General features: G+C 44.0%; 1 protein-coding gene across 1 annotated transcript in view; it reads right to left on the bottom strand.

Annotated features, from left to right (window-relative positions):
• Window positions 1-5,298: 5,298 nt before the first annotated feature.
• The window catches only part of SYT13 (synaptotagmin 13), a 236,283-nt gene continuing 214,077 nt past the window's right edge, over window positions 5,299-27,504 (bottom strand). The window contains exons 5-6 of the mRNA XM_069221782.1: window positions 9,991-10,138; window positions 5,299-9,205 (exon numbers count right to left, since the gene is read on the bottom strand). Of these exons, the coding sequence (XP_069077883.1) occupies window positions 8,898-9,205; window positions 9,991-10,138 (456 nt within the window). The 3' untranslated portion in view covers window positions 5,299-8,897. The remainder of the gene's footprint in view (window positions 9,206-9,990; window positions 10,139-27,504) is intronic.

Raw genomic sequence — 27,504 nt, 5'->3', positions numbered from 1 at the left:
GTACTTTTTACAAGGGACTTAACTGTGTGCCATGGGTGTGCCAATTGTGAAAACAAGGGTACAGATTTTGGGAAAGAACACTGGTGCTGGGGCCTGGTTAGCAGGATCCCAGCACACTTTAAAACTTGGCATCAAAATAAGGCAAAAAGTGTGGGGGGACCATGCCAGCAGTGGCACTTTCCTACAATGAGAGCTTGAGATTTCTGAAGGATTGATAAGTGTCTGTCCTCTGATGGACACACGCTTGCTTTGAGAGTTTTGATGGAAGCCCCCAAGTATTATATCATTTGTACTGGGACGAAGGTTGATTTTGCATGGTTGAGCTGAAGGCCCAGCCATCGAAGGAGATCGTACGTCAAATTGTACTGTAGTTGAACCTTTTGAAATGTGGATGCCTTGATTAGCTAATTGTGTAGATATGGATAGACAAATACTTTGTGTTTTCGGAGGTGGGCAGCAACTACAGCCATACATATGGGAAGGTTCTGGATGCTGATTTTAGACCAAATGGAAGCACTTGATACTGATAATGGTTGTGCCCCACTAGGAACCTCTAGTATTTCCGATGCTTTCTGGCTATTGGAGTATGAAAGTATGCATCTTGATGGAGCAGAGCCAAATCCCTTTGAAATAACTGAGGGTAGATTTGGTGTAATGACTGCATCTGGAATTTTTCTCATCAAATCCACTTGTTGGCCAGTTTGAGTTTCAGAATGGGTCCGAATTCGTTCCTGTCTTTATTCTTGATGAGAAAGTACCTGGAGTAAATCTCGGTTCCTTGTTGATGAGGAGGAACATGCTCCAACGCCTGTTTCTCTAAAAGGATGTCAGTAGGAAAGTCACTCTTTTTGGCATGGTTACCCCCACCTTTTGCCTGCTTTCAGTATGCTTAGACTGTTTTCACTGGGATCCTGCTAACCAGGACCACAGTGATCGTGTTCTCTCCCTCTAAATTTGGTTGCCTTGGATTTTGCACACCCCACCATTGGCATACTGGTGCCCCCTGATAAGTCCTTTGTATATGGTACTTAGGTACCCAGGGCATTGGGGCACCAGGAGTTCCCCATGAGCTGCAGCATGTATTATGCCACCCATGGGAGCCCATGCAAAATGTGTCTGCAGGCCTGCAATGCAGCTTGCATGAAAAGGTGCATGCACCCTTTCACCACAGATCAATGCACCAGGTCACTGTAAGTCACCCATATGGTAGGCCCTCCTAGCCAGGAGGGCAGGGTGCAGGTCCCTGTGTATGAGGGCACCCCTACAGTGCCAGAGGTGCCCCTACGAGCTCCAGTTCCATAAGTGTGGGGAAGCCATTTTACCTGTGTACTGGACACAGGTCACTACTTGTGTCCAGCTACATAATAGTAACTCCGAACCTGGCATGTTTGGTATCAAATATGTCAGAATCATACCTCAATACTGTTGCCAGTATTGGTTGTATGATTCCATGCACTTTGTGGGCTCCTTAGAGGACCTCCAGTGTTGCTCCTACCAGTCTTCTGGGATTTTCCGGGCAGCCCGCACTGCTGCCACCCCTCTGACAGGTTTATGTCATCCTGCTGCTTGACCAGCTCAGGCAGAGGAAGCCAGAACAAACGATTATCTGTGGGAGAGGGCAGAAACACCCTCTCCCTTGGAAATAGGTGTTACTAGGCTTGGGAGGGGTAAACTCCCCAATCCACCGGTTTGCTTTGAAGGGCACATTTGGTGCCCTCTTTGCATAAACCGGTTTGCACCAGTCCAGGGACTCCCGGCCCCTGCTCTGGCATGGAACTGGACAAAGGAAAGGGGAGTGACCACGCCCCTAGCCATCACCACCCCAGGGGTGGTGCCCAGAGCTCCTCCAGGTGGCCACTTGACTTCCATATTTAATCCAAGATGTGCAGAGGCCCCTGGGAGCATCTGAGTGGCCAGGTCAGGCAGATGACATCACAGCCCCCTTCCAGGGCTATTTAGGGTCTCCCTCTAGGCTGGGTCCTCAGATTCGACATGCAAGCTCCTCCAGGACTCCTTTGCATTGTTTACTTCATATTCTGGCCACTGGAACCGCAACTGGACTCTTCAGGAACCAACAATCTGCAACTCAGCGACGACTCCGCTTTGCAACATTGTTTCTCCGGCTCCTTCCAGCAACTGCAACATTTCCCTGGCTGTGCATCCTCTGAGGTCGGTGAGACGTCAGCCTGCACCAAGAAGTAAGAAGGAATCTTCCTTGGAGCGAAGGAGTCACTCCCCTGCATCTGCAGGCACCAAATGCAACGACAACAGGCTGCATGGATCTGCTCTCCTCTGGAATGGAATGGATCCTGCATCACAGGTGGTGGTCTGGAGTGGTCCCCTTGGTACTCCCTGCCAGCTGTCCAACTTGGAAGATGATAAGCCCTTGCCTCTCCTTGCAGAATAGTACCCCTGTGCACCTCGACTCTTCGAGGTACCAAGGCTTGTTTGCTCCTGCTCCAAGGGATCTTCAGGCTCCATGTAGCCCCGGCCCCCAGCACTTCTTCCTAACAAGCAAAGTCTCCTCTCTGCTGCTCCAGCGACGTGGGACTCCTCTTCAGGTGTACTGACTGGGCCTCACTGCAACTTGCTGTGCCTGCTGCCAGTTGGTTGCCTGTGGGGGCTGCGACTGCTTCCGGTCACCTCAGACTCCCCTCCAAGGGTCGAGTCCCCTGGGCCTTGCTGGCCCTCTTCAGCCTTGCAACTCTTCTTTTTTCTTCTTTTGTATTTGCCAAGGCTTGTTAGTGGTTCTCCAGCACTACTGACCCCCTGCAACCTGACAGCCGACGTGGAACACCATCTGCATCGCTTCAGGGACTCCTCTTCATCTCTTGCGATGCACAGCTGGTCCTCTTCTTCCACCATTAACCTGGTCCTGCATCCACAGAAGGGTAGTTAGGGTCTCCTGCCATGATCAAACACTCCATCATTAACTGGACTCGGTCCCCTTCCTTTGCAGGTCCTCTTCTGCCAGAATCCACCTTTGGGTTCTTCCAGTCAGGTCTGGGTCTCACACAATCCTTTTCTTAAGTCATCCTGTTAGTTTTAGGGAAAACCAGGTACTTACCTCTCCTCTCCTGGTCGCTGGGGGTTATTCTGGTACTTACCTATTGGGGTTTCTAGTTCCTCCAGCTTCCCTCTAATGACTCCACATCCTTGGGTGGGGGACTGTATCTCGCATTCTACTTTCTTAGTATATGGTTTGGCCCTCCTCTAGGGCCCTCACTATTTTCTAATACTTTTGCCAATGCGTGTTGTTTTTATGCTCCTTACTGATTGCTATTGTGTATATAATTACTGTGTTCTTACCAACAGTTAGGGGGGGCTGCCTATCAGTATTCTAGTGTTGTGTTACTATAATAAAGTACATTTATTTTTGTAACACTGTGTGGTTCTTTCATGTATGATAGTGCTGTGTGACTATAGTAGTGTTGCATAAGCATTGCATGTCTACTAGATAAGTCTTGGCTGCTCATCTACAGCTACCTCTAGAGAGCCTTGGCTTCCTAGACACTTCCTACACTTCACTAATAGGGATACCTGGACCTGGTGTAGGGTGACAACACCATAGGTGTTCACCATACACCAGGCGAGCTTCCTACAATGTCTACCTCCACTTGTAATTGTGGGATGTTGAATCTGGAAGGCTTCGGAGGAACAGAGGGTGGGGGACTGGTGAAGCTGAGACAATATCCATTGCAAACAATATTCAGAACACAGGCGTCTTGCATGATGTTTTGCCACTCTTCCTTGTAATGTCGGATGCTTCCCCCTACCTTTGCCGTTGAATGGCCACGATGGGTCTACTTTGATAAGGACCTCGACGGCGAGTGGTGAGGGAGCATTGCCGTCAATAAGCTACTCGATATTGATGCTCTTTGGTGCAATGACGGCATTGCCGTCGATCTTATGCACTCCGACGTCCATGTGCATTGTCTCTTCGACATTGACCCATGGAGGGACCGTGAACAGGTCGGCGCTGCATCTCTTCTCGGCATCGACGCTCTCGACATCGACTGGGACCAACAATGTTTTTCAGGCCTTATTTGACTGGAGCGCCCTCCAGAGGCCGATGACAGCGCCCTGCTAGAGAACTGTGCCTCTCCTCGCCCTGAGGTCCCACCTGAAGTCTTGGACTTCCGCTGCTCCTCCATACCTTGAAGGTGAATCTTCTCTCTATCACGTAGGGTGCACCTGGAAAAGGTCTTACAAATTTTGCAGGAATCAGGCATGTGGTTATCTGTAAGACAGAGAATACACCCACTATGAAGATCAGTGTTGGCCTTTTTCCTTCCAAAGTCTGGCCCCTTTTGAAAAAGGGATGGCATTTTTTTAAAGTAAAAAACACAGATTTCTGTCAGAAAATGCGGAAAAAGGTTGGGGAAGATCAAAGACGTTGAGTGAAAGAGTTGTCACTGAAATTCACAAGTGAATTTATCTGAAACAAAACACAAATTGGTCAAGCTCAATGCTCCCGGGTCCTGTCAGCAGGAGCCCAAAAAAAGAACTGAGGCAACTGCTACCAGCTGTGCATGATGGAATACTGGTGGTCTCTGAGTTCTTAAAGGTGCAGGCTCTTTTTTAGCCATATTATGGCAGCCTACGAGGCTACTCTGTCCTCCTTTCTTTCATCACTATCATGTAAAAGGGGTTTGTGAGGGAGAGTCATTATGTGAACAAATTACTCTCAAAATATGTGCTGACACTTTCTTTGATTTCAGATGAAGAGCTCAGCCAGCGTAGCTTAGGTACATAGGCTGCATTAGCTGTCCTTTTCTTAAGTGACTTTATAGGCCTTTCTGAAGGAAGGCAAAAACCTCCACTTAAGAAGATATTTTGAAGAAATGCTCCGGGTTCCCTGCACGTGGGCTGGACCATTCAGTGCTTATGACTATACATGGAAATCCTCTATGAGAGAACCTGTTGTTCCTAGCCTATTGCTCCATCTTCTCTTGAACCCAGAGAAGACCAATTCACGTTGTCTAGTGCAGTTAACAGGATAACTATGCCCTTTCAAAGGAAACCTAACATAATCATAACTCCTTCTGTTCTCTGGTGCACCCTCTGAATGAGCAAAAATGTGCCCACCCCTGAAGCTCTTACTGTGTTACAGCGCAATTCTGGCTAGTCTGGCACAGTGTACAAAATGTCCACGTGTCATAGATCAAGGCTATTTAGACGTAGTTTGCTAAGAGGAAGAGAAGAAGGGGGTGCGGTAGAGAAGTAACACCATATAGACATGAACAAAGCATAACCAGAAAAGTAACACCATATAGACATGAACAAAGCATAACGAGGCACAGTTGGATGTTATTTATTGTCGTTGAACACAGATCTAGATATGCTAACACGTCACATTAATTCTGCACTTCTAAGTACTGACAAGTGTTTGTCACAACACAAACAAGGTCAATGTTAGCTGGAAATATTGATAGGATCAATAGATGAGATGAAACCTCGAATAGTGAGAATAAATATGTCTGCATTCGACCACTTAAACTCAGAGGTTAGTTGTTATGAAAACCCTGACAGAGTTAGCAGGACAGAGTTTGGTTAATAAAACATTGATCATTACTTCCAAATTCATGCAATGATGGAAACAGTGTATCACAACACTAATGGGATAGGTATTGGTGAGCCGGCACCAGCTGCTGCACAAGCCCATCATCTGTCATTAGGAAACTGGACAACAATGTGTAATTTAAGATCCTCCCTAGAGACTGGCAAGGCACTGTCTTCCATTGGATCCAGCATTTCTTTTTTGAGATGCAGTCAGTCACTCCATCTCTTCCAGCCCAGTAGATCAGATCTGGATCCTTCTTGCAGGGGTGTACATCACTTGAGCCATAGAATCAGACTTATGAGTGGTCTTCTGATGCAAAGTGCACTGTCTTGAATCAAGTGACCTGCAGCAAGACTTACATATCCCCAGAAATAAAAGAGGAATGACTATGCCTCTTCGTTGCTTTGCCAAGTAAAACCTGGACAATAATTGTGATTTTCATGACTGGTTTTTGTCATTGTTTTCAGCATTAGGTCACTTCACAGTGGCCCTGTAAAATCTTCAATAGACCTGTTAGGATGTGCTGTAGCTGTACTGTTTTAAGTACAAATAATACTACTGCTGATCATCTGTTGCCAATAGAGGGTATTTTGCCAACAGAGGAATGTGACAGATAAGGCATGGAGAGACAAGACTGGTGATCAAAGGGTCCTCAAGGGTCCACGCTTAGTAACTAGAGAGAAGGAAGTGGTCGCTGGATGTGAGGGACCATGCGTGAGGTGAAACCTACAGTAGCATACTTTGGATCCCAATTGTGTGGTACTGGTCTTGGCTCCCTGCATTTGAGCCCGTCCAGTACTTGGTAATATGCAATGAACGACTTGGTGTTATGTCCATTTGTGATGTGCTGTTTGTCGTAAATTGCTGAATGCCTGAACTAGAGTTGGATGGTAAGAGGAAATCCTCTGCTATTTGACAATAGTTTTAAATTCTTCATTGGTGGACTCTCCACCAGCTAAGAACCCTCCAATAGACAATTCAGCATATTTACATTTAACATCACTCCACCGCTGTCACTGTACGGCCTTTGGAAAAATTCTGTAATTGAATTGCGCCACCAATGAGAACAGCTGCAGAATGGCAAAGGCCTGAGAAATGTGGTCAGAGACCAGTGCTTGGGTTGTGCTTATGAAATAGTGCTTGCATCCACACAACTGTGACTTGATGGGGCTGCATGTGCTTATACACAGGACTTGCCTTTGTAAATCCTATGCTAATGTAAAGTGAAAAGTAGCAAGCCATCTCCCCTGATATATCTCTCTAGCTACGCCATCTTCAAAGTAGTCTTGCATTTGACTGAGTTTTTGGGGCAGGGCTGTGCCCCCTTTCTTGATACCTACAATGCTATGACCAGAAACATCACATTTTCGTGTCAACCTCTGGTATATTTGTGATACCTAATGTGGGCTTTATTGCTGCGCTTTTTTGAAAACCCCCTGATAATGCTGGTGCAATGTTTATGGTGGTGGTGGACTCCAGTGCAGTCATTGCCCAACTATGCTTTTTGTTGTCTGTGTCCCTTCAAATTTCATAGACACTATAACTTTGCCACTCGCTGTCTCCCGTACTGCCACATGGTGTCTGCGCTCTCAGACAGTGACTGCGCCCTTAGACTGTAACTGCTTGGCTATTGACTCTTGGTCATTGTCTGAGAACACACTGAGTTCAGTGAGCCTATGAGTAGGTGGTTCTCACCTTGTGCTTAGTTGCCCCATGCCATTGAGGATTATGTAGGGGCCTCATGGTCTATCAGATAATGGTGGAAGCTCTGAAAACTGGCTTGAGGTGCTAATTTTTTTACTTATCTGCTTTGGGGGCATAGCCATTAGTAATGAATACTCTACTATGCAAGGGTTTTCACCTTGAGAATGAGTGCAAACCTCTAACACGAGGTGGCTGTGTTCTTTGTTGCTGAGTACTGCTACTCTGTCTCTGAGTTATATGCTTCTAGCAGGCACAAGAGGAGGAGGCTTCTGAGATTGCCATTAAAAACTGGTTCTAATGAAGACCTTTAGTTCATACACTGTCTGCACAAGAGGGGAAGGCCTCTAACTAGGTCCTTTATCTTCCATGTTTGGCCTTACATAGATATAGTCAAATAGCTAAAGGAGTTACCCTCTACCCAGGTCTATTCCCTTCCATGCTGGGTCTTACTTAGATCTGGTCTCCCAGCTAGAGGACGGTTTGTCCAAGTAGCCCTTATTCCATTACAACTCCTTGTGTGCAGAGTCACTGGTTTGCATTCCTTTCTCTTGTGACAATTTCTGCCCAACTATTATTGCTTTCATGTTACTGATGCATGGTGTGTGTCATCCTTCTGTGCTCTGAGACAGACTACACATCAATCTAAAGTGCTATACAAATGTGCTGTAGCAGGACACAACTAGAACAAGATGCCTTGACACGTTGTGCCCACTGGTCTTTTACATACCTCATTTGTATAGGATTAGGCACCGTTGAGTGCCTTTCATTAAACACAAGGCATTGGTCTTATAAGCCAGCTACCAAGGGCTGCCTACGAAGTCTCTGTTCCTCGTTGCCTCCTGGTAGGCAGTCCAGACGGTCATATATGAGGTAGAGAAGCAGGGGGGAGGTAAAGTTAAAGGCGCTAGTAATGTACACTTTCTATGGTCATTCATAGTATGGTTCTAACTTCTCCCCGCACTTACGTTATACCAGATACTTGTAACTCTTAAGCGCATAGAGATGCTCAGCTATCCGTGACACATATGTTCTCCTCTTCTTTACCATACACCCGTTCCCTATTGGGTTCTTCAGTTCATGAACCAAGCTAACTTAGTCCCAGACAGGGCTGTACAGCTCAGTTTGTAAATACATACATTTGAAGGGAAACATGATTACCCGACTATTTTCCCTTAACTTTGAATTTCGTTGAGGTAGCAGCTTTCGTGAACTTATGATGTAGACATCACTCAGGCCACCCTAGCTCAGGGAGGTGTATGTGTAGTTTACCCAGATTAAAGTGATTTTGGATAAATATCATGGACCTAGTACAGCAACCATAAGTTAGATATTTCACAATAATTCTTGAACCTAAGGAGCCTTCATATGGTGGTGCAGGAGATCCTACAGGATTGTGGTGCCCAGGTGGTCTTTGAGAAGTGCATATCGCACTCACTCAATTATTTAATACTGTGTTTAGCCATGGGTGCTTACTTAGAGCTGTGTCCCTCAGCACTGTTTTTACCCCATGCTACAAAAGAGTGAGCAGGTACATGTAATACTTTGACCTCGTGTTGGGGCAGTCTCTTTGTTGACTTCGAGGAGATCTGTAAGCTTGCTTGGTAAGGGCTCCATGTATTCCTTGCTGCAGCTACTGGTGAAGCTGGTGCCACATGGCGATTTGTCTCCTCGGATTGCTCAGCATTTCTTGCCAGTGGTTCCTTTCTGAGCCCACAGAGTGCAGCCCTAGGTGGCACCGCCCCAGCACATGGTATGGCCCACCTGGAGTGTGCTGGCACAGCATCTCCAGCTCCACACTGGAAGCACACAGGAGATCTTGGGGTACCTCGAACATGATCATCTCATTCCAGACCGGACTGATCTTCTGCTTGACACGCTTTGTCTGCTTCTTCTTCACCTTCAGGGCCAGGTGCCTCAAGGTTACCTTTACAGACATATCTACAGAAGGGAACAGAGAGGATGGAGAGACCACTGTCAGTCAAGTCACTGTACTCCATCAGCCTTAGCCCAATCAAGGAGAGTGAGTGAGTGCAGCTCTGAGACCTGCGTATAGGCCATCGCTGTTGGTATTCTATTAAATGAAAAGTGAGTAAGGAAGAACCCTGAAATTCTTTTTTATCCTATTGAACAGTAGTTCGACAGGAACACAAGCCCATTCCAGTTTCAGGAATGTCTACTGCAGTACGTCCATTCCATGCATCATGCTGTTTCACAAAATTCATCCAGCTCTCCCAGACAGTGACAAATATGGAAGCTTCATGCATCATGCTGTTTCATAAAATTCATCCTGCTCTCCCGTGCAATGAAAATAGGGATGCTTCATGATGATAAAATCGTGCAGGTATACTTAACAATATGGTCATTTGGATCAGGAGAGTCCAGCGTTGGTGCACAGTGCCCAATTCATTTCAGATTTTAGTTCCATTAGATACATTTACATGCAGTGCGTCTACATTTACATACTGATTATCCTACAAACAGGGCATGTATCAGGCCCACCCTCATCTAGGTTGGACATTCCTGAATTAGATGTTATGGGCTACCTCAGCTTGTCCCTTGTCCCATGCATATATCCTACAGTGTTTCATATGCAATGCAGTACAATAAATGTGGTCAATGTGTTCCTTTTCATATATCTTGTGGAACTGAGGCTATTCATATTCCTTCCATGACTCATTTGAAGAGGCTCACCCAGGTACTGACGCTCTTTAGTCCATACTTGCCTTTGCCAAGGAGGTCATCGAGCCCACTGGAAGGAAGATCTCTCGCTTTGATGAGGACCACAATCAGACGACTTGATGCTGGCAGGTAGCTGATGGACAATAGAACCTCGCCACCAGAGATAATGTCTGTGTTGGTGTCAGCTACATCCTGCAATAGAACAGATTTAAGTTAAGACTCTTCATTTCTCAATTTTGGAGGTGACCAAACTAAATGGATTTTTAATTTGCCCGGGCATGTTATGTATATCTTAATTAATGAAGCAGCAGGCTGTAAGGTTTGGGGTTTGACTATGGAGTTGGTAAAAAACATTCCCACTTTGGCTGTTATTTTGCGTTTGCAAAATAATATATTGTACTTGTGTACAATATGTATATGTTTAAGAAGTATGGATACTTAGTGATATTTTTGACTACTCTGTAGGAGAGGTTGAGTTTGGTTGTCTTGTTTTTGTCCACTTTTGGCAGCCTTGTGTCCATTTTTTCCAGTACATACAGTCTTGTGGCACCTTCTATGCCACCTTTTTCAGACCATGCAGGACACACTAAAATCTAATACCAAAGAACCTAGACCCAGATTTACAATTTGAAAACTACCTGTTATGTTATGGGCCCAATTTTGTTGGTGGGGCTGATTTCCTGAGTTCACTTGAAGGGCAATATAGTGGACAGTGCCAGTGCTTCTGTCACGTGATATGTGGGGTTTTACTCTTGCCATTGAGATGGTCGGCTGCAATTTTTGAGGCACAGCTGTTTCTTTTGTACTGCTGGACACACCAGATTTTAGAAGAACACTGATGTTAGTACTATGTTTTTGAAAGTAGTGTAGTTCTAGATCACTTTAAATTAATGTGCTGGCGAACTACATCTATTGGATTAATCAAGATGTTGGATAATTTGTAGAAGGGGAGAGAACCTGCTTCAAGGAATAATCATAATCCTTGTCAGGATGAACCACAAAACTCAATAAATAATCCTGTGCTTAACCCTTTGTTAGCTTGCCACAAAGGAGTCTAGCTTAATTTAGGGGCAATATGTAACGTATTTTATGCAAAACTCAAACAGCAGTATAACAAAAACACAACAAAACAAAAACCCAAATAAATTTCGAGAAATAGAGTACATTTTAATAAATAAAATTACATCAAAACAAAAAAAATGAAATACGTAGCACCAGAGATTTTTTAAAGTTTGAATTTTAAAACACAGCCAAAAAAACACAAAGGGGGTCATTCTGACCCCGGCGGGCGGCGGGAGCCGCCCGCCTGGCGGGAACCGCCGAATGACCGCACCGCGGACAAAAGACCGCGGCGGCCATTCTGGCTTTCCCACTGGGCCGGCGGGCGACCGCCAGAAGGCCGCCCGCCGGCCCAGCGGGAAACCCCCTGCAACAATGAAGCCGGCTCCGAATGGAGCCGGCGGAGTTGTAGGGGTGCGGCGGGTGCAGTGGCACCCGTCGCGATTTTCTGTGTCTGCAAAGCAGACACTGAAAATCTTTATGGGGCCCTGTTAGGGGGCCCCTACGACACCCGTTCCCGTCATCCTGTTCCTGGCGGTAAAAACCGCCAGGAACAGGATGGCGGGAAGGGGGTCGGAATCCCCATGGCGGCGCTGGGAGGATTCCCTGGGCCAGGGGTAAACCGGCAGGAAACCGCCGGTTGCCCTTTTCTGACCGCAGAATGGCCCAGGAAGCACCGCCAACCTGTTGGCGGTGCTTCCGCGGTCGGAATGACCCCCAAAGTGTCAACTGCAGTTATCTGGTTATATTAGACAGGTGAAAGTTGAAAGTTATGACCAACCGCTAGGGAACACAGATTGACTGCAGGGACCAGGTGGAAAGTTTTCCTTTGGACTTAGACATTTTTCTGGAGAAAAGTGATTGTTACCTCCACTGAGTTTGGTGCCAGGCTAACTAGAAAGACAAAGTGCAAGCAAGCTGAGATATAAGTTGCATCTGCCAGTGACAGGGTAGGCATCTTTTGAGGTCAGGAAGAGGCTGGGTACAGCTGCCAGGCTATCCTTTGAAGCACAGGAAGGGGCTGAAAACTGTTCTCTCAGGTCATCCTGCTTAAAAGAGGAACACCTCTCCCCACACCCAAGGCCTTTTGTCCACTGTCTAGGAGCAACACATATAAGACTGCAGGTAAATCACAGCATTTTCCATCCCCCTCTGCCTCAGGAGATACAAAGATTGAATTCTATTCTCTAGTTTTGCAGAGATCATAGCCAGACTAACAAGTCAAAAACATCACTGACAATATTTCCACAAGTCATGGCACTTAAAGTAAAACTATGATCTAATGCTCCACTGCCAGATTTTTTTTCCTTTAAACTAGGCATCAGTTTCCTTGAGCAGTGATTTTTGACTGAACACACTGCTCCAGACGCATCAAAGGGCCAGGACATAAGCTCTGCGACCCCCACCCATTTTAATGTCCGAGGTCACGAGTGAATGGAAAATAATTGTGGGAGGTTCATTCAGAAATTATCAACTCGTAATGCCCAGCACGAAGTGGGGCTGGAGACAGTACTTACCACTTAGTGTGGGTTGAACTCATGGGAACGATACTCCAAACATCTCTGAGGAAAGGAAAGGCTGTCTGGCTGTCATCATGAAGTGCCAGTTCTGTTAGGATTGAGGATGCTTGTGTGCGAGGCAGCGCTATGTGGCAGGATTCCAATAATGAACTATTATTTCCAGCAAGCCACGAGTTCTCATGCAGGCTGTAGAAATGATGGCCATATTGGCCTCCTGGACATTACTTCTACTATGGCTGTCATGACCATCTACGACTATTATGGAGGTACTGAGTATGGGCTCTGATGAGGCAGCAGCCGTGTTAACGCTCACACAGCCAGGATAGCATTAATATTTAGTAACATAAGCACACAGTATATATACGAACAATCTCCCTCCCAACTCCTGTAGGGACAGCAGGCCCTCGGGCACTTCAAAATATTTCTTTTAGTGAGGTTAGAAACGAAAGACGCGTTCGGCAGTAAACTTGATGTTGTTAACATCGCCTGCTTGGTTTAAATGCAGTTACACAGTGCTCGTGTTCCCTCAAATATTAACACAATGTGTACGTGTATTCAAACCAAGTGAGCTAAAGCTTTTTAGGCCGAGCATTCGAGGCCTCTTGTATATACTTTAGTATATACTTCTATACTTCTTTGTGGGGTCTCTGCTTTTTCACTGGTTTGTTTCAGTGTCCTTAAAAAATCCTTGCTTGCTAGTGGTCAATCCTTACTCTTTGTCCCACCTTTTCCACAGTTGTACACTCCCCTGGAGCATGGCCCTAATACTTGTACCCTTCCACTTGTGCCTATGAAGCATGTGCTTAGGGATTACTTTGTTCAAAGGCTAATAGCATTTGACCAGAGCGCTGGATGCTTCAGTGGCCCAAGTCTGTTTCTGTTGACAGGGCTCTAGTCTATTACTTACTTTTCATCTGCAGTGGTGTCACTTTGTTTAGTCCATTCATTACTCTCCCTCTGTCTCTGCCAGCTCAGCAGCGCTTTGAACCTTGCTTATGTCAACTGTTTTACTTTTTATTTTCAGTTTGTGGCAAGAAACGCTAATAGCTGAAACTCGAGCGAACACGAGAGCTATTGCAGTTCAAATGTTTGTTTTGTTTTCAGTCTGTGTGGAAATAAAAGTCCAGTCAGTAATTTACAACGCTATGAGCTCTTACTCGAGCACATGCGAGACACTTTGCATTGAAAATGCTTGTGATACTAGCAATCGGGAAATCATTCGCGAATGCACATTAGTGTGTTTAGACTGTGTCTGTTCCAGCTGGAGATCATGTGTATTGTTCTGAAGTGGGCTGACGGGCATTCTTTTCGCTTTGTGACCCCACCCTGCAAAAAAACCTCACACTGAACGTTTTCCTTTCCCGCACGCCTAAATAACGACTTTCATGGTTTTGTTTACTTTAGTGAGATGAATACTAACTTATCTGCCTCACACATTGTGTTTCGATAAATTGTGAAATACAGAGTAGCCTTTTTGGCGTTCCTGACTTCAAACATGTTACAACATCCGCTGGGGAATTTCTTCTTTTGCAACTGGCGCTTTCGTCATGGCTTGACACAACAGTCATCCACACGTGAAGGGTGTCAGAACTTTGCATTACTGTGTGGGTAGGTCAACAACGGGTCTAGTTACCCTGCTGTGTGGAGTTTCCAGCGCCCCGCATCGATGACCCATCTCTATGGGAACTCTGGGGATTTCTTCAGCTGGGAAAGCTATTGTGTTTGCCTAACTGCCGGTGCAAGGAGGGCGTGTGGACGCTGAAGGTTTACATCTTGGGACGAGATAACTTGTTGTGGATTGCAAGTTTCAGTTTTCTAAAACTGCCTCCTCTCCAACCTCAGCCGACCCTTTGCAAAACCAGTAGAGAAGTTTTGGGGTAATTTCTTAATTCCTTTTATCGATGCTCTACAGCGTCTATCTTTTTACTACAATCATGCAGCATCGTGGTATAATTTAACAACCAAAAAAAGGCGCAATGAGGTGACAGCTTCTTGCAGTTGCGTCACACCTTTCGTGTGTGCCTGCATGAGGATGTATGCCCGTGCATGCGTCAGAACGCATGTGCACACTAGCAGAATGACACAGGCAAACGTGCTTTAATTTTTTATTTAAGTATCCAAGATGGCTTTGGGATATTAAATATGTAAAGCTCTGTGTGGGTTAAGTCAGGGCTGCCATAGAATTATCAGTCGGCAAAGAGGCAACAAGCTGGTGGCTACCAGGCCAGCAGACAGGCTGAGCGCCATATCCTACAAAAGGGAGTGAAGGAATGACTTTCGCAAATATCAAGTAAAGCGCATGGGTAGAAGAGTTTAGAGTGGTTTGCTTCTTACCTGCTCTCTTACAATATGCTTGAATATGGTCTGCAGACAGTTTGAGTAAATTCTGGTGGAAGCACAGATTCAATATTACAGTCTACTTATGGAGGACAATAGAGTCTGTCAGAGTGACTGTTCTACTCTGTTTTGAACTATTGTCCAGATTTGACGATGCACTCCGCCACCTACCACTGCGAAGACTAAATGACACTCCAGTCGCACAGTCATCAGTTGGATAAAGACGTATCTCGCAAAGCCCAGCTTGTTAATTTCCTCCATCCTACTGTTTGCCATTCACCTCTCTAGTAGATGTTCTCCAACACTCCAACAGCCAGCCCTCTCCTCTGTAATGCCTCTCCCCACTTCCCTGATCTCATTCAAATTGACCTGCTGCAACTGTGCCAAACATACCCAGATATTCTTTAAACTTGAAATCCTTTGGACCTTAAATCCTCTAGTCTCGGTAAATGCCTTCTAGCAGTAGACTAGTGGACTCTGAAGAAAATTCTGAAACTTAACTCGCCAAAATGCAAATACTCACCTGGGAAAATTGTGTCCCTGTATCTATTTTACCCTGCAGACGGCATCACTACCCACCACACTGGTGGCAGTGATATGGGTGATCTTGGTGTTCTTGGTGTAATCATAAAGTTGTACCTCTCATTCCAGAGCCAAGTAATAAAGTAACTAGAGATGCTTTTTGTACAAAGAGTACATTGCAGAGTATCTTCCCTCACCTAGGCTATCCACACATGATTCAGGCTTCAAATGCATCAGTGTCATGTCGTGACTGTGCCAATGGGCTTTGTATCTGATGTTTTTAGATCCCTGATTGGTAAGGTGCAACTAATTCACAATGTTACTGCCAGACAAGTCCTAAACCTCAGTAGATGGGACCACATGACCCACGACGTTGGAGCTCTGCACTGTTTACAGTGCAAAGAAGAATGTTTGTCAGAGCCTTCTCCAATGCTTGCCAGGTAATTCACGGGCAGGACTTATCTTGGTACCACCTATACTCAAACTGTAGAGGACTAGGAGAAACTTGAGATCTAGAATAGCTTCGTCTTGAGCATCCCTTCTTAAAAAACCAATATACTCACTGAAAAAACAAACGTTACCAGGACCTTATAGTTAGGCTCACATTTCACATGTACAAAACCATAGAAATTAAGCAGGTATAGTAACCTGAGCTAGCTATAAATTGTGCTCCTGTAATGCACTGCTTATGACCTCACATATTACATCACTCATGAAATGGTCAGTGACATCACTGATGACATCTAAAATGACATTTGATCTTCGGTCATGAGCGGTGGGGGTTGACCTCAGGGCCTGGCCTACCCCATCTAACCACCGAACCCCGCACTGCATACAGCTTTGGCTGTGTTGTGGCGGGAGTTGGCCATCGACCCTGTCTCTCTGGGTGTGAGAAGGTGTCTGTGGGTGTGACAGTGGCTGTGAGAGTGTTTGAGTGTTAGAAATGATGAAAGAGGGTCTCTCTGGGTGTGGGAGTGGGAGGGAGCACTTTCTACTGGTTAGTAAGTGCTACCAAATTGGGTGAATGGCCAGTGTGGGGAGGAGTCCATGCGGCCCCCTCCCCAGACCGATTTCGGCCCCGTGGACCCCGTCCCCTGGGGGCCCACCACAGTTCAATGGGGGGGCGCACAGATCCCTTCCTGGGCTGATCTCGGCCCCTAGGACCTGATCCCCTGGGGCCCGGCCTTCATTAAATGGAAGCGGGGGCCACACGTCCCCTCTCTTCTGTCCGATTTTGGCCATAAGGATCCCATCCCCCGGGGCTCGGCCATATACATTTTTTTGGGGAGGAGGGGATTCCACGTGCCCCCCCCCTCCCCAGGCCAGTCTCAGGCCTGGGGACCCAAGTCCCCGGGGCCAGGCCTTAACATTTCTTTTTGGGGAGGGTGGCCACGCGCCCACCCTTTCTCAGGCAGATCTCGGCCCTAGGGCCCCCATTCCCTGGGGCCCAGCCTAAACATTTTATTTTTTGGGGGGAGGGGGCTGCACTCAGTTCTGGGGACCCCATCCCTCAGGGCCTGGCCATAACATATTTTTTTGGGGGGCCTACCTCGACCCCGGGGACCCCATCCCCCGAGGCACGGTCTAAACATTTTATTTTGTGGGGGTTGCGTGTCCCCCCTCCCCGGGGTGATCATGGCTCCAGGAACCCCATTCCCCGGGGCCCAGAAGAAATGTTGTGAAATGCATTAGAAAAAATGTTGTGTGTTTTAAAGTTGTTTGTTTTATTTTGTATTCTAGTTGTTCATGTAATTTGTTTTGTATTGTTAAAATGTTTTATTGTAATAAAAAAAGTTTAAAGTTACTTTGGATTGCATTCTTTAATAATTGTCATGAATTTAAAGTTTATTATTGTATTGCAATATTCAGTAAAACTGGCAGTTTTACTGAATATTTTACTGACCTACCAAACACATTACAAACCTATACCAGCAGAGGACACATAGCCTACAAACTTTACTCTCTCTCCCCCAGAACCTCCACTGTAGCTGAATCAATACAAAATAAATGGGAATCACTCTTAAACAATAGAAACAGTACTCAGGCGGAGCCACTGAACTGGACGCCCATCTGGGCGAACCTCACCTTAAACAAAATTACACCAACATTAGCTCAAAGGAGATACTGGACTGCTTATATGGCCTATCAGACCCCTGCTAAGGTCTCTGTGACTCTGACGCTTGCTGGAGCTACGAGAGAGAACTAGGTGACGTGAAACACATGATAATTGACTGCACCTTCTTTAAGTAATTCTGGATGTAACTCAGTGAAACCATTTCACAAACTACATATATCCTCTCCCGCAGCCACCAACTCTACGATATGCAAAGAAGACCGCTTTTAATGAGATATGAAACCTTGGAGATAAAACTGACCATAAAAGCTGATTATTGCCACAGGTAAGATAACATTGGAGGTCTGGGATAGTGAGATGAGGTGAAATATATTGATTTTGTTTGAAACTAACTTTCTAATTATGAGGCCAACTATGGTTTGGATATAGGGACCCATATATTTTGGTGATATTGCTTCTTTGTGATGTATAGGAGTGTGTTCAGTTATGGGGGTTCAATTGTTTTGGTTACAGATGATAAGGGACACTAAAACTACTTTGTCTCCGAGTTCAGACCAGAAGGATGGAAGGAAACCGTTAATAAGATTGTGTGAGTTGCAGTCTGAAGACCTCAAGAGACGGGTTCTCTTGTCGAACCCAGGTCAGTATGGAAAGATAACATCTGATACCAATACGTTTGGTGTTTTCAATATAAGGAAGAATAATGGAGTTTCTTTCAATCTCTAGATAGTTGCGAAGGGGGATATGAGGCTGAGTGCCATGTGAATGTTTAAGGTATTTATTGAAAACAGATAGCACCTTATTGAGATGTGGCACGGAGTTATGAGCCTAGTGTTCTTGAATTCTCAACCCACAGGTGTTGCATGTCATACAAGATAACGTGCATGGCTTTCTAATTTCAATACTAAGTTTCACTCGGGGTGTTTTGTACAACATTTACTCTGTAATAATTTTTAATAATTTGTGATAATGGATATATGGTGTTTGTTTCCTTTTTCTTTTATTACTATGGGGATGGGGTAGTGATTATATTTATTTTATATAATAAAGAAAATGTTTAGGAATGATGTATGTATTAGTTTATAAAAGAATGTTGTTTATTATGATTTTCTCAGCCTTGAAGAAGTCCGGTTTGGATGAAACACGTGTCGGCTGATGGCTTTTGTAATTTATATTTATTTATGTATTTTTTTGCATTGTTTGTATTGCGTATGTATATTTGTGATAATTTTATGTGGTATATACATAAACGTTACGCTGTTTTGGGATTTTTGTCTTTTACTAATTTTTTGTATGTTTGTCTATGTATTTATTGTTTATATAATACTGTTACCAACACCATTAGAGGAATACACTTTGATGGTTCAGTCGATGGTTTGCTGTTGTCAACTTTACTCATAAGACAACATTTGTCTTTAAACTTTTGATACATTGTGTCTCTTGGTGTGCTCCACTAATCTTGTTTCTGTTTAGTTTATGCTACCGGTTTACTTTCTTGTAATCCGGCACCACACATCATGGCAACGATGTGTTTTAGTGTATGAGCACCCTAATTTGTTTTGAATAGACTGTCAGAATGTGCATTTATTTCAATTTTTGAGTTGCCAGTTTTTTGTTTGTTTTAATGGGATATCCCTGTTTTAACTAGCCTTAAAGTAAATTCTCTCTGTATGGAAAGACCTATCCAATCTTACACACTTGGTGAGAATGGGTACAATTTAACAGAGAAGTGGATAATTCTCTAAACTCGCACCTAAAAACACCATCAGGAAAAAAAAAGCTAAAACCTGGTCCAAAATAGACAGATTAATCTCAAACATGTCTCCATAGCAGATGCCAATACCACCCCCACCTCCTATCCTCCCTCTTCCCCCCAATCTACCCCTTCTAGCTCCATATCATCCCTTTCCTACCACCTCTTCTAAACCTTTCTTTTTTCTGTTCTACTCTAATTTCACCTATCCTCTCACCTCTCTGTCTCTCTTCCCACCCATCTTACATATTAGCCTGGGTATTCCATCTAATTTTTGTTGTACTATTCCTCCACAACACTTCTCTCGCTTCTCCACCGCATAAGTAACAACAGAATTTGTTTTAATACCATCACAAAATACAGCTACACCTAGGTACTTTGCTTCCTTGAGACCCCTTCACCAATACATATACTAATGTACTCAATTGTATCTCTTACACCGTACCAAGTACTTGTTCCAGTCTATGTGCACTATTTCTGCATTCCTCAGCTTGTATAAAAAACCTTGTATTAAAAAAAGCTGACAGTGTGGAATGATATAGCTTGCCCTCTTGTGAATAAATATATTGTTTCTTCTTTTTCTCATTTCTTTCTTGTCTTTTATTCCTTCTCTTCCTTTCTTCCCTGCTTGCATGTCTTTCTCTCCATTCTCGATTTATTTTACCCCACTTTCCGTCTATCTTGCTACACATTTTCTTCCTATCTTTTTAGACTACTTCTTTCTTTTCCTACTTTTTCCTATCTTTCCATCCTCTTTGTTATGCACTCTTTTTCAGTTTTGTCTCCTGTTTTCTTCTTACCTTTATCTTACTCTTGCTATTTTCCCTACCTGTGTTTTTCTCATTTCTACCTTACTTTTATCCTCTTCCTCAATTTCCCCTTCTGTGTTTTACTTAAAAAAAAGTATTCTCCTCTTTCATGCTCTTTATTTCTCCACTTTTCTCATTTTTTTTATTCACCTTTCTCTCATTAATTAGTTCCGTTGTTCTTTTATTTTTCTCCACTTTCTTTCTCCTTTCTCCGTTTATTTTTCCTTTCTTCTCTCTTTCTTGATTTCTGTCCTTCTTTACTCTTTTCCTTTAACCTATCCTTCTTTCTCTGGTTTTTATGTTCTTTTTCTTCTTTCATTGTCCTATCTTTTTTCTATCTTAATTTTTCCTCCTCTCTGCTATTCTTTCTCTTGATTTCTGTTTTTCTTATTGTATTCACTTATTGTAGTTTTCCTTTTTTCCCTTTTCTTCCTTCACTACTGTCCTTTTCTCTGTCTCTCCTTATGTTTGTTTCTTTCCTATTTTCCTTTTTCCTCTACTCTTTCTCTTACTACCCTTCTCTCATTTTTACTCTCCTGTGTAGTCTTTTATCATTCTTGTTTTCTTTCTCTTGCTTTCTTTCTTTAAATTTTCCCTGCGGTGATCGTCCTTCTTTTTTCCTACTTCTTCCATTGTCATTCATACTTTTCTCCTCTTGTTTCATTCATTCATTCCTTTCACTTTCTTTTTCTTCCTCTTTCATCTCTTTTTGATTTCCTTTCTTTTGCTCGTTTCTTTGTTTTCCTTATTCTCTCTTGCCTTACTTTTGTTTATTCTTTCCTTGGCTTTCTCTGATTTTTTCCGATTTGCCTTTCTTTCACTCTTGCCTTTTTCTCGCTCATTCTTTCATCCTTTCATTTCTTTCTCTCTTTCTCGCTTCCTCTCCATTCTTTCTCTCATATTCTGTCTCTCTTTCTCTCTCTCTCCATGACTCTCTCTTTCCCCCTTGTGCTGTCTCAAGAGCAAAGAGACAAAACTGATCCATAGAGCCCCCAAACATAAACCTTTAGCGATGCAGATGTTGTGCTATTAATGCTGTCTTCTCCCTGTAGCAGGACTGGGATCCTCTAGGGGCAGTGTTTGTTATTTGGCCTCTGTGTATATTTATTGAATACATTCATAGCTCTTCTGTGATGCCTAATAAAAAGATTTCTTCTTCACTTTTGTCTTTGTTGGGTTATAATACTGGCCCAGTGTATCTTTGCTAAGCAAACAGGATATAATGTGGCTGCACCCAGGACCTCTCTACAAGGATATTTTATTTTCTTGCCAAGATCTACTGCTTCCTATGGATTTGTTTAGATGGATATTGGGAATACATATAAGTATTTAGAAAGTCCTGTTGTTAATTAAAACAAAGTGTATTGAACACTTACTGGGAGTTGTTACATTTTGCTAGGGTTATCCTGTAACGGAACAGGAAGGACTGATAGGCTGCCCTATGTTGTGCATATATTTTTATGTATATTACCTAGGTAGTTATAGTTAGGTCTACTTTTCTATAGACTAAGCATTTATTGGTTTGCTAATAACGTTCGTCTCTTTTGATAAATCTTCACAAAAGTTTCCCAAAAAAGTTAATCGAGCTCAGCTCCTTCCTGGAAAGTTTCAGGGTGATCTGTCCAGTGGGGCTGCAAAAAAAGGTGCAGGGTCCCAAAACGTAAAACCCCATGTGTTTTCCATAGACTTCTTTAGACAAAGCTACAGCAAATACTGCTGAACTGAATTACACCAAGTTTGGCTAGAAGCTAGATCTTGGTCTGCAGAGTGTGCTTTTTGTGATTTGGTATGAATCTGTTCACTAGTTTTTGAGGAATTATAGTTAAAAAATTATTGTTTATTTGGACAGTTGGGCTTGCAAGAGTCCTGCTAGACTCCCACAAGAGCACAAATTCAAAAATGGAGCCCTGTGATTAACCAAGAGGCCGTTGTTTTCTGTGAGCCTTCACGCTATCGTACGTAAGAGTGAGAATCTCCAGCAAGTCTTGCGAGAACAAGAATCACCTGTGAGCCTTGCGAGTGCTGTCATTGGCTGGCTGTTGGAATGTTAGAAATGAAATGGCCACCATTACTGTCTACTGTGAAAAATTGGAGGTGTTGTTGAAATGAAATAAAAAGCTATATAAGGGGGCAGCAGAAAGGCATGGTGTCCCCCTAAGCTTAGAGAGGTCTAAAGATTAACTACTGTGAAGAAAATAAATGTATATTGTTGAAACTAATTTTTACAATCTTGTTGGACCGTGAATAGTAAAAAGAAGCAGATGAGTTCTCCATACACTCCATCAGTAGGAATACACATTGTTGTGTTTTTTTTTTAGAGAAAATGTGCGGGAGATAAGTACTGTGATGAGTAGATGGTTAATTCTCATGGGGTTTGTTAGATCTGGTGACCATCACAAAACGTGCATGGAAAATGACTGGGGCTGCCGCAAGGTGTTTTACTATCCTGCAAGATTCTTGCAAGATCATAGGTGGAGAAGTGAAAAAGAAGGGCCTAGGCTCAACCCATAGTTACTATTTTTATTACATGGTTGCAGAAATGCTGTGATGTGATTGCGTGCAGTACCAGAGATAGCTCAGTTTGTTTTTGGCGCTTTGGAGGAGAAGGAAGTCTCTTTAAGTTGTGCTCAGCATTGCTCAATATATATGGAGTAGAAAGAGACTGGTGTGGGCATTTGCATTTAAGAAAGAATTCTAAGTTCAGGTATTTAATAATGTATTTGGTAAACTGTGTTGTGAAGTGTCAGTAAGTGTACTAATGCTGGAAAACTTATTCTACAATATGTTTACAGAGTGAAATGTTTGGGAGGTTTATCTGTGTTAATATAGCATTTGAGAGGTACAGACTAGAATGTAGAGCGATGTCAGCAAGATTTGCAGATTGTTGTAAAAAATGAAATGCGCAAACTGTGTACTTATGAGTAAAGGAAGCAGTGGTTCTTACTTTATAAAACAAAGAATGTAATAATACAAGCTGTACTGTTATTATGGGTCTCATGGTCCATATAGTTTAGCCCTATGAAATGTTGGAGTGGTGATAGTGATATTTGTAAACTGAAATGCTGTAGTGAGCGTTAGCAAAGTTGTCTCAAATGGAATGTGTTACTTTATAAAGTTTTATGATATGGGGTCTGGTGGCATGTTAAAATGTATTTGTTAAAAAAGTGCAGTGGGTGAGGGGGGGAATTTTTCAGATGAAAGGAAGATCAAGTTACTAGTGCATTAGACCTAAATATGTGATTGTCGGTGAAAAATGTAGAAAGGTTTAGAAAATATACTGATGTATCCCTGTTATCAATTTTTGACCAGTATGTACCTTTTATCTTTTTGGTTGGCGTTGTCTTTTTCAGGAATAAAATCAAAAGCTGTCTCTGGGAAAATAATTATTTTCTTCCCTAAGTAGCAAAGAAGAGACTTGTTAAGAAAAAGGATAATTGTGTTGTTCAGCAATAACTACTTCTTCAGGTACAGTCAATCAATCAATCAATCTATCAAATATTTTCAGAGAGCCCTACTCACCCATAGGGTCTCAAGGCGCTGAGGGGTATGTCCTTAAAGTTCAGTCGAAGAGCCAGGTCTTGAGGTCCTTCCTGAATTGAGATAGCGATGGCGACTGTCTGAGATGAAGAAGTAAGGTGTTCTAACATTTTTATGCCAGGTAGGTGAAAGATCTTCTTCCAGCTGAGGAATTCCTTATGCGGGGTATGTTGGCGACCGACTGCTGGAAGAAGTGGAGAGGTCTGAAAGGGGAGTACCATGTGACGCGGTGGTCGATGTAGCTGGGTCCGATGTTGTGGAGGGCTCTGTAGGCATGTATGAGGAGTTTGAAGTTGATCCTCTTCTCGACGGTGAGCCTGTGGAGGTCTTTCAAGTGTTCTGTGATGTGTTCTCGGCAGGGATGGTCAGGACGACTCTGGCGGCACGTTCTGAATTTGTTCAAGTTAGAAGGATGTGGAGGTGCCTGTACAGATGAGTAGTTCAGTAGCACAAGCTAACATTGCACGAGCTAGGCTTTGTGAAGTATAATTTATAGATATGGTGATTTGCTGAGAATTTATTGCCACCTAACCTGCCATCACATACCAGGAAATTGAAGATGCTGTGGCAGGTTAAGGTGGCTAACAGACTCAAAAAGAAGTGTTACCAGGATCAAAATCCAGTAGTCAAATAAAGCAAAAAGGAGGTGGGGGTGTATAGCAGCTGCTTATGAGTGTTAGAAAAAATGTTATGTATTTTAAAGTTGTTTGTTTACTTTGTATTATGGTTGTCCATATAATTTAATATAGGTGTTGTAGCTTAGTTTTGTATTGTTAACATGTTTTATTGTAATACAATGTTTGAAGTTACTTTGGATTACTTTCCTCAATAATTGCTATGAATTTTAAGTTTATTATAGTATTGCAATATTCAGTAAAAATGGCAGTTCTATGTTGAGGGACTGTAAGTATGCTACTATATGTGTATGTATGTCAGTGGCATCATGCACATCTTTTATCCTACAGAGACGTGTTAATGGAGAACCCAATGAAACTATGGTTATTTGTCATGCAACACTGAGGTGTTCCTACAAAGATTTATTGTTGTGCATGCCATAGAATAGGCAGGGCCACTGGAATTATGCGACCCGAGGACACCAAATTATGTGGCAGTGTTTAGTGAATTATGCAGCAGGAAATGGCAAATTATGCGGCATAATGTGGCACACATTGTAATATTCCTTCATTATTTCAACATATTTAAACTTGATAACATTGTCTGGGCATTAATTACACCTCGTTAGTACCATTTCAATACCCAAACGTAGCAATAAGCAACAAAAAAGGTTACCAGTCCTGTTTTGCAAAGGGCCTTTTACTGTGCAGCAACAAGTGTTGCTGAACTTTTAGTAACTGTTGAACCGTTTGAGCTAGAAACAATTTTTTTGTTGTTAAAATCTGCAGATTATGCAGAATATGGTAGATTATGTGGCAAATGCGGCAAATCTGTAATTATTCGAAAATCGCCGCACAACTGCATAGTTCCAGCGGCCCTGAGTATAGGGAATTCTGATACAAGGGAGAGGCCATGATGCAGAGGGGTGTGCATCTTTAATACACACTGCTTTCAACTGCTGTGCCCAACCTATTATGTATGGGTGTTTTGCATTGGGAGGCGTCTCAAACTGACGTGAGCATGACTCCACAATCAAATATGGACACCAGTTGTCAAAGACGGTTCTGAAGAGAGAGGATACTCCAATTTATACTCTACCATGGACATTCATCAGTATGAAGAGGGGTGTGTGTAGAGAGAGGTTTCAACCCACAGTCTACTTTGCACATATGTTACTCTGGGAAGATGCCTCACCTGTGTTTTCATATCATAGTCTCTCAGGGGTGGGGTGTTGGCTGAGGAAGCTAGGGTAGCCGGGTGCAGGGCGATGGCAGCAGGCGATCATCCTATTTACAGGAGCCCCTGTGCTGGGCTTGGACCAAGTTCCCAGCAGGACTTCTGTGAGTGCTTCATTAAAGGGCAGAAGGGTTTTGGATCTAGAAGCCCCAGGCTGAAGCATTTCCATCAAGAAGTTTGTCTTGACAGCCACTGAGGGTAGTTTGAGGTCAAGGACCTCTGCTTCCCTACACACCACCATTGCACAATGGGGGAAGAGAGTAAGTCAGTATCTGGAGAGGTGTCCAGACCACTGGCCTCTCCTAGCTCCTCATATCAGTCCAAAGATCTCTCCAACTGGTTTTGTAAAGGGTCCATTGACCCCTCCCAGTCGTCACACATGCCTGGCTGTGTGAAATAAAGCTCAGGCAACGATCTGGCATCTGAGGGCACAGTCAGCGCTGGAATCAGCATTGTGCGATGCCATTCCGGCTCGTCATCAGAATGGGGATGGTGCTGCCAGTGCCACCGGGAGCATTGGTGTCTGGAGCAGGCTGTCTTGGTACGATCAGCTCCGGTCCAGAATCGGGTCCATGAGACCCCCAGCAGAGCCAAAGCTGCCTGTTTGGAACCAGAGGAGGCCTCCTCTGACCCTGTGGGGTCCAAAGGCGCACCAGAGGGGTCGCCCCACTCAAATAAGCGGTGCATGGCCTTGTAAAATTCTTTAATCTGAGCAGGTGTTGATCCGGCTCCCAGAAACGGGAGAGCCACAGAGTCGAACTGGGTAACAGCTTCACAGAACCATGCTGGGAATGCCGACGTTCCCCACTCGTCTCGTCGGCCGATGGACGAGATGAAGTTGAAGTCCTGTTGGACTTCTTTTTCTTTTTGTGGCTCTTCTCCAAGAGTCCCGAGGACCTTGAGTGGGTCAAACAGGACCTGGGGCTCCTGGAGCAGTCTTGCAACCTCATTCTCGACCGTGACCTCCGAAAAGTCGTGTGTGCCAGTGTCGCTGACTACCGGCCACAAGCAGCTTTAGGGACCGCTCCCTCAAAGCCTACAGCGCCATAGCCCGGGAGTCTGAGCACGACCTGAGTCGTGGTCTCACTCGAGCCACCAGAGGCAAACGAGATGGGGGTCTGCAACCGATATGGCACGGTGACAGGCTCAACGCGGTTTGATCCCTGCCTTCTTCGATGACATCCTCAACACATTTGAATAAAAAATCTTGCAAAACTTTGAAAAAGCGACAGAAGGGTAGCTCTCCCCAGATCTACAGTAACTGGTGCGGACAGAAAAAAACTAATGCCTGTGCACCTGGGTGTCACCTATATAGGTGACCTCGACGCCACTTCCAGAGCCAACAATGCCACACTGATCCAAATGGAGCCACGAACCGGCGCACGCAGGGGTATTGCTTGAGCAAAAGTTCCGGATCCAGTCTGACGCCTGGGGAAAATCAAAGGTAAGGAATCTGCAGCCAAAAGTCTCTATCAGATCCACTTTTTACAGCCTTATTTGCCGATCTATCATCCAAGAGACAGGTCACAGGAGAGAGGCCAATCTCTTCTCACACTATATTATGCAATGTTATCATGCAAGAAACGTGTGTCAGGGAACAAGATAGTTTCTCCCCACTGGCTACTCTCTATACATGCCAGCATGAGAGGTTATATGAGTAGATGGATACATTTTTCTCAAACCCTACTACAGACACCTCTTGCGTGGTAAGATGTGTTGGTGGACAGGTCCTTCTCTTACCACAAAGCACTGCGTATCACTGTTGTTCTAAGGAGAGGTGTCAGCACAGAGGCCACTGCTTTTCCTCACCGTACTGAACATCCATGATGTCCTGGAGATAGGTGTTAGTGGAAATGACAATGTTTCCCTAAAAACTACTTTATATGTTTGCCATGCTGGGGAAAGCTGTAAGTGGGTACTGAAAGCCATTCCCGCACTTTATTATTTATGGTTATTTCCCTAACGGCTAATACTTGTACTTGTACTTACTATAGAATAGTCATAAATTATGTCATAGAACATGTCATGAGTGATATTATTATTGAGGTCATAAGCTGTGCAGGGCGGGGGAGCAAGTTGTAGTCAGTGCTCCTAAT

This window comes from Pleurodeles waltl, chromosome 3_1 (genome assembly GCF_031143425.1).
Source record: "Pleurodeles waltl isolate 20211129_DDA chromosome 3_1, aPleWal1.hap1.20221129, whole genome shotgun sequence".
Lineage (NCBI taxonomy): Eukaryota > Metazoa > Chordata > Amphibia > Caudata > Salamandridae > Pleurodeles > Pleurodeles waltl.
The sequence above is the reverse complement of the archived record's forward strand: the minus strand, read 5'-3'. Positions and strand labels throughout refer to the sequence as shown.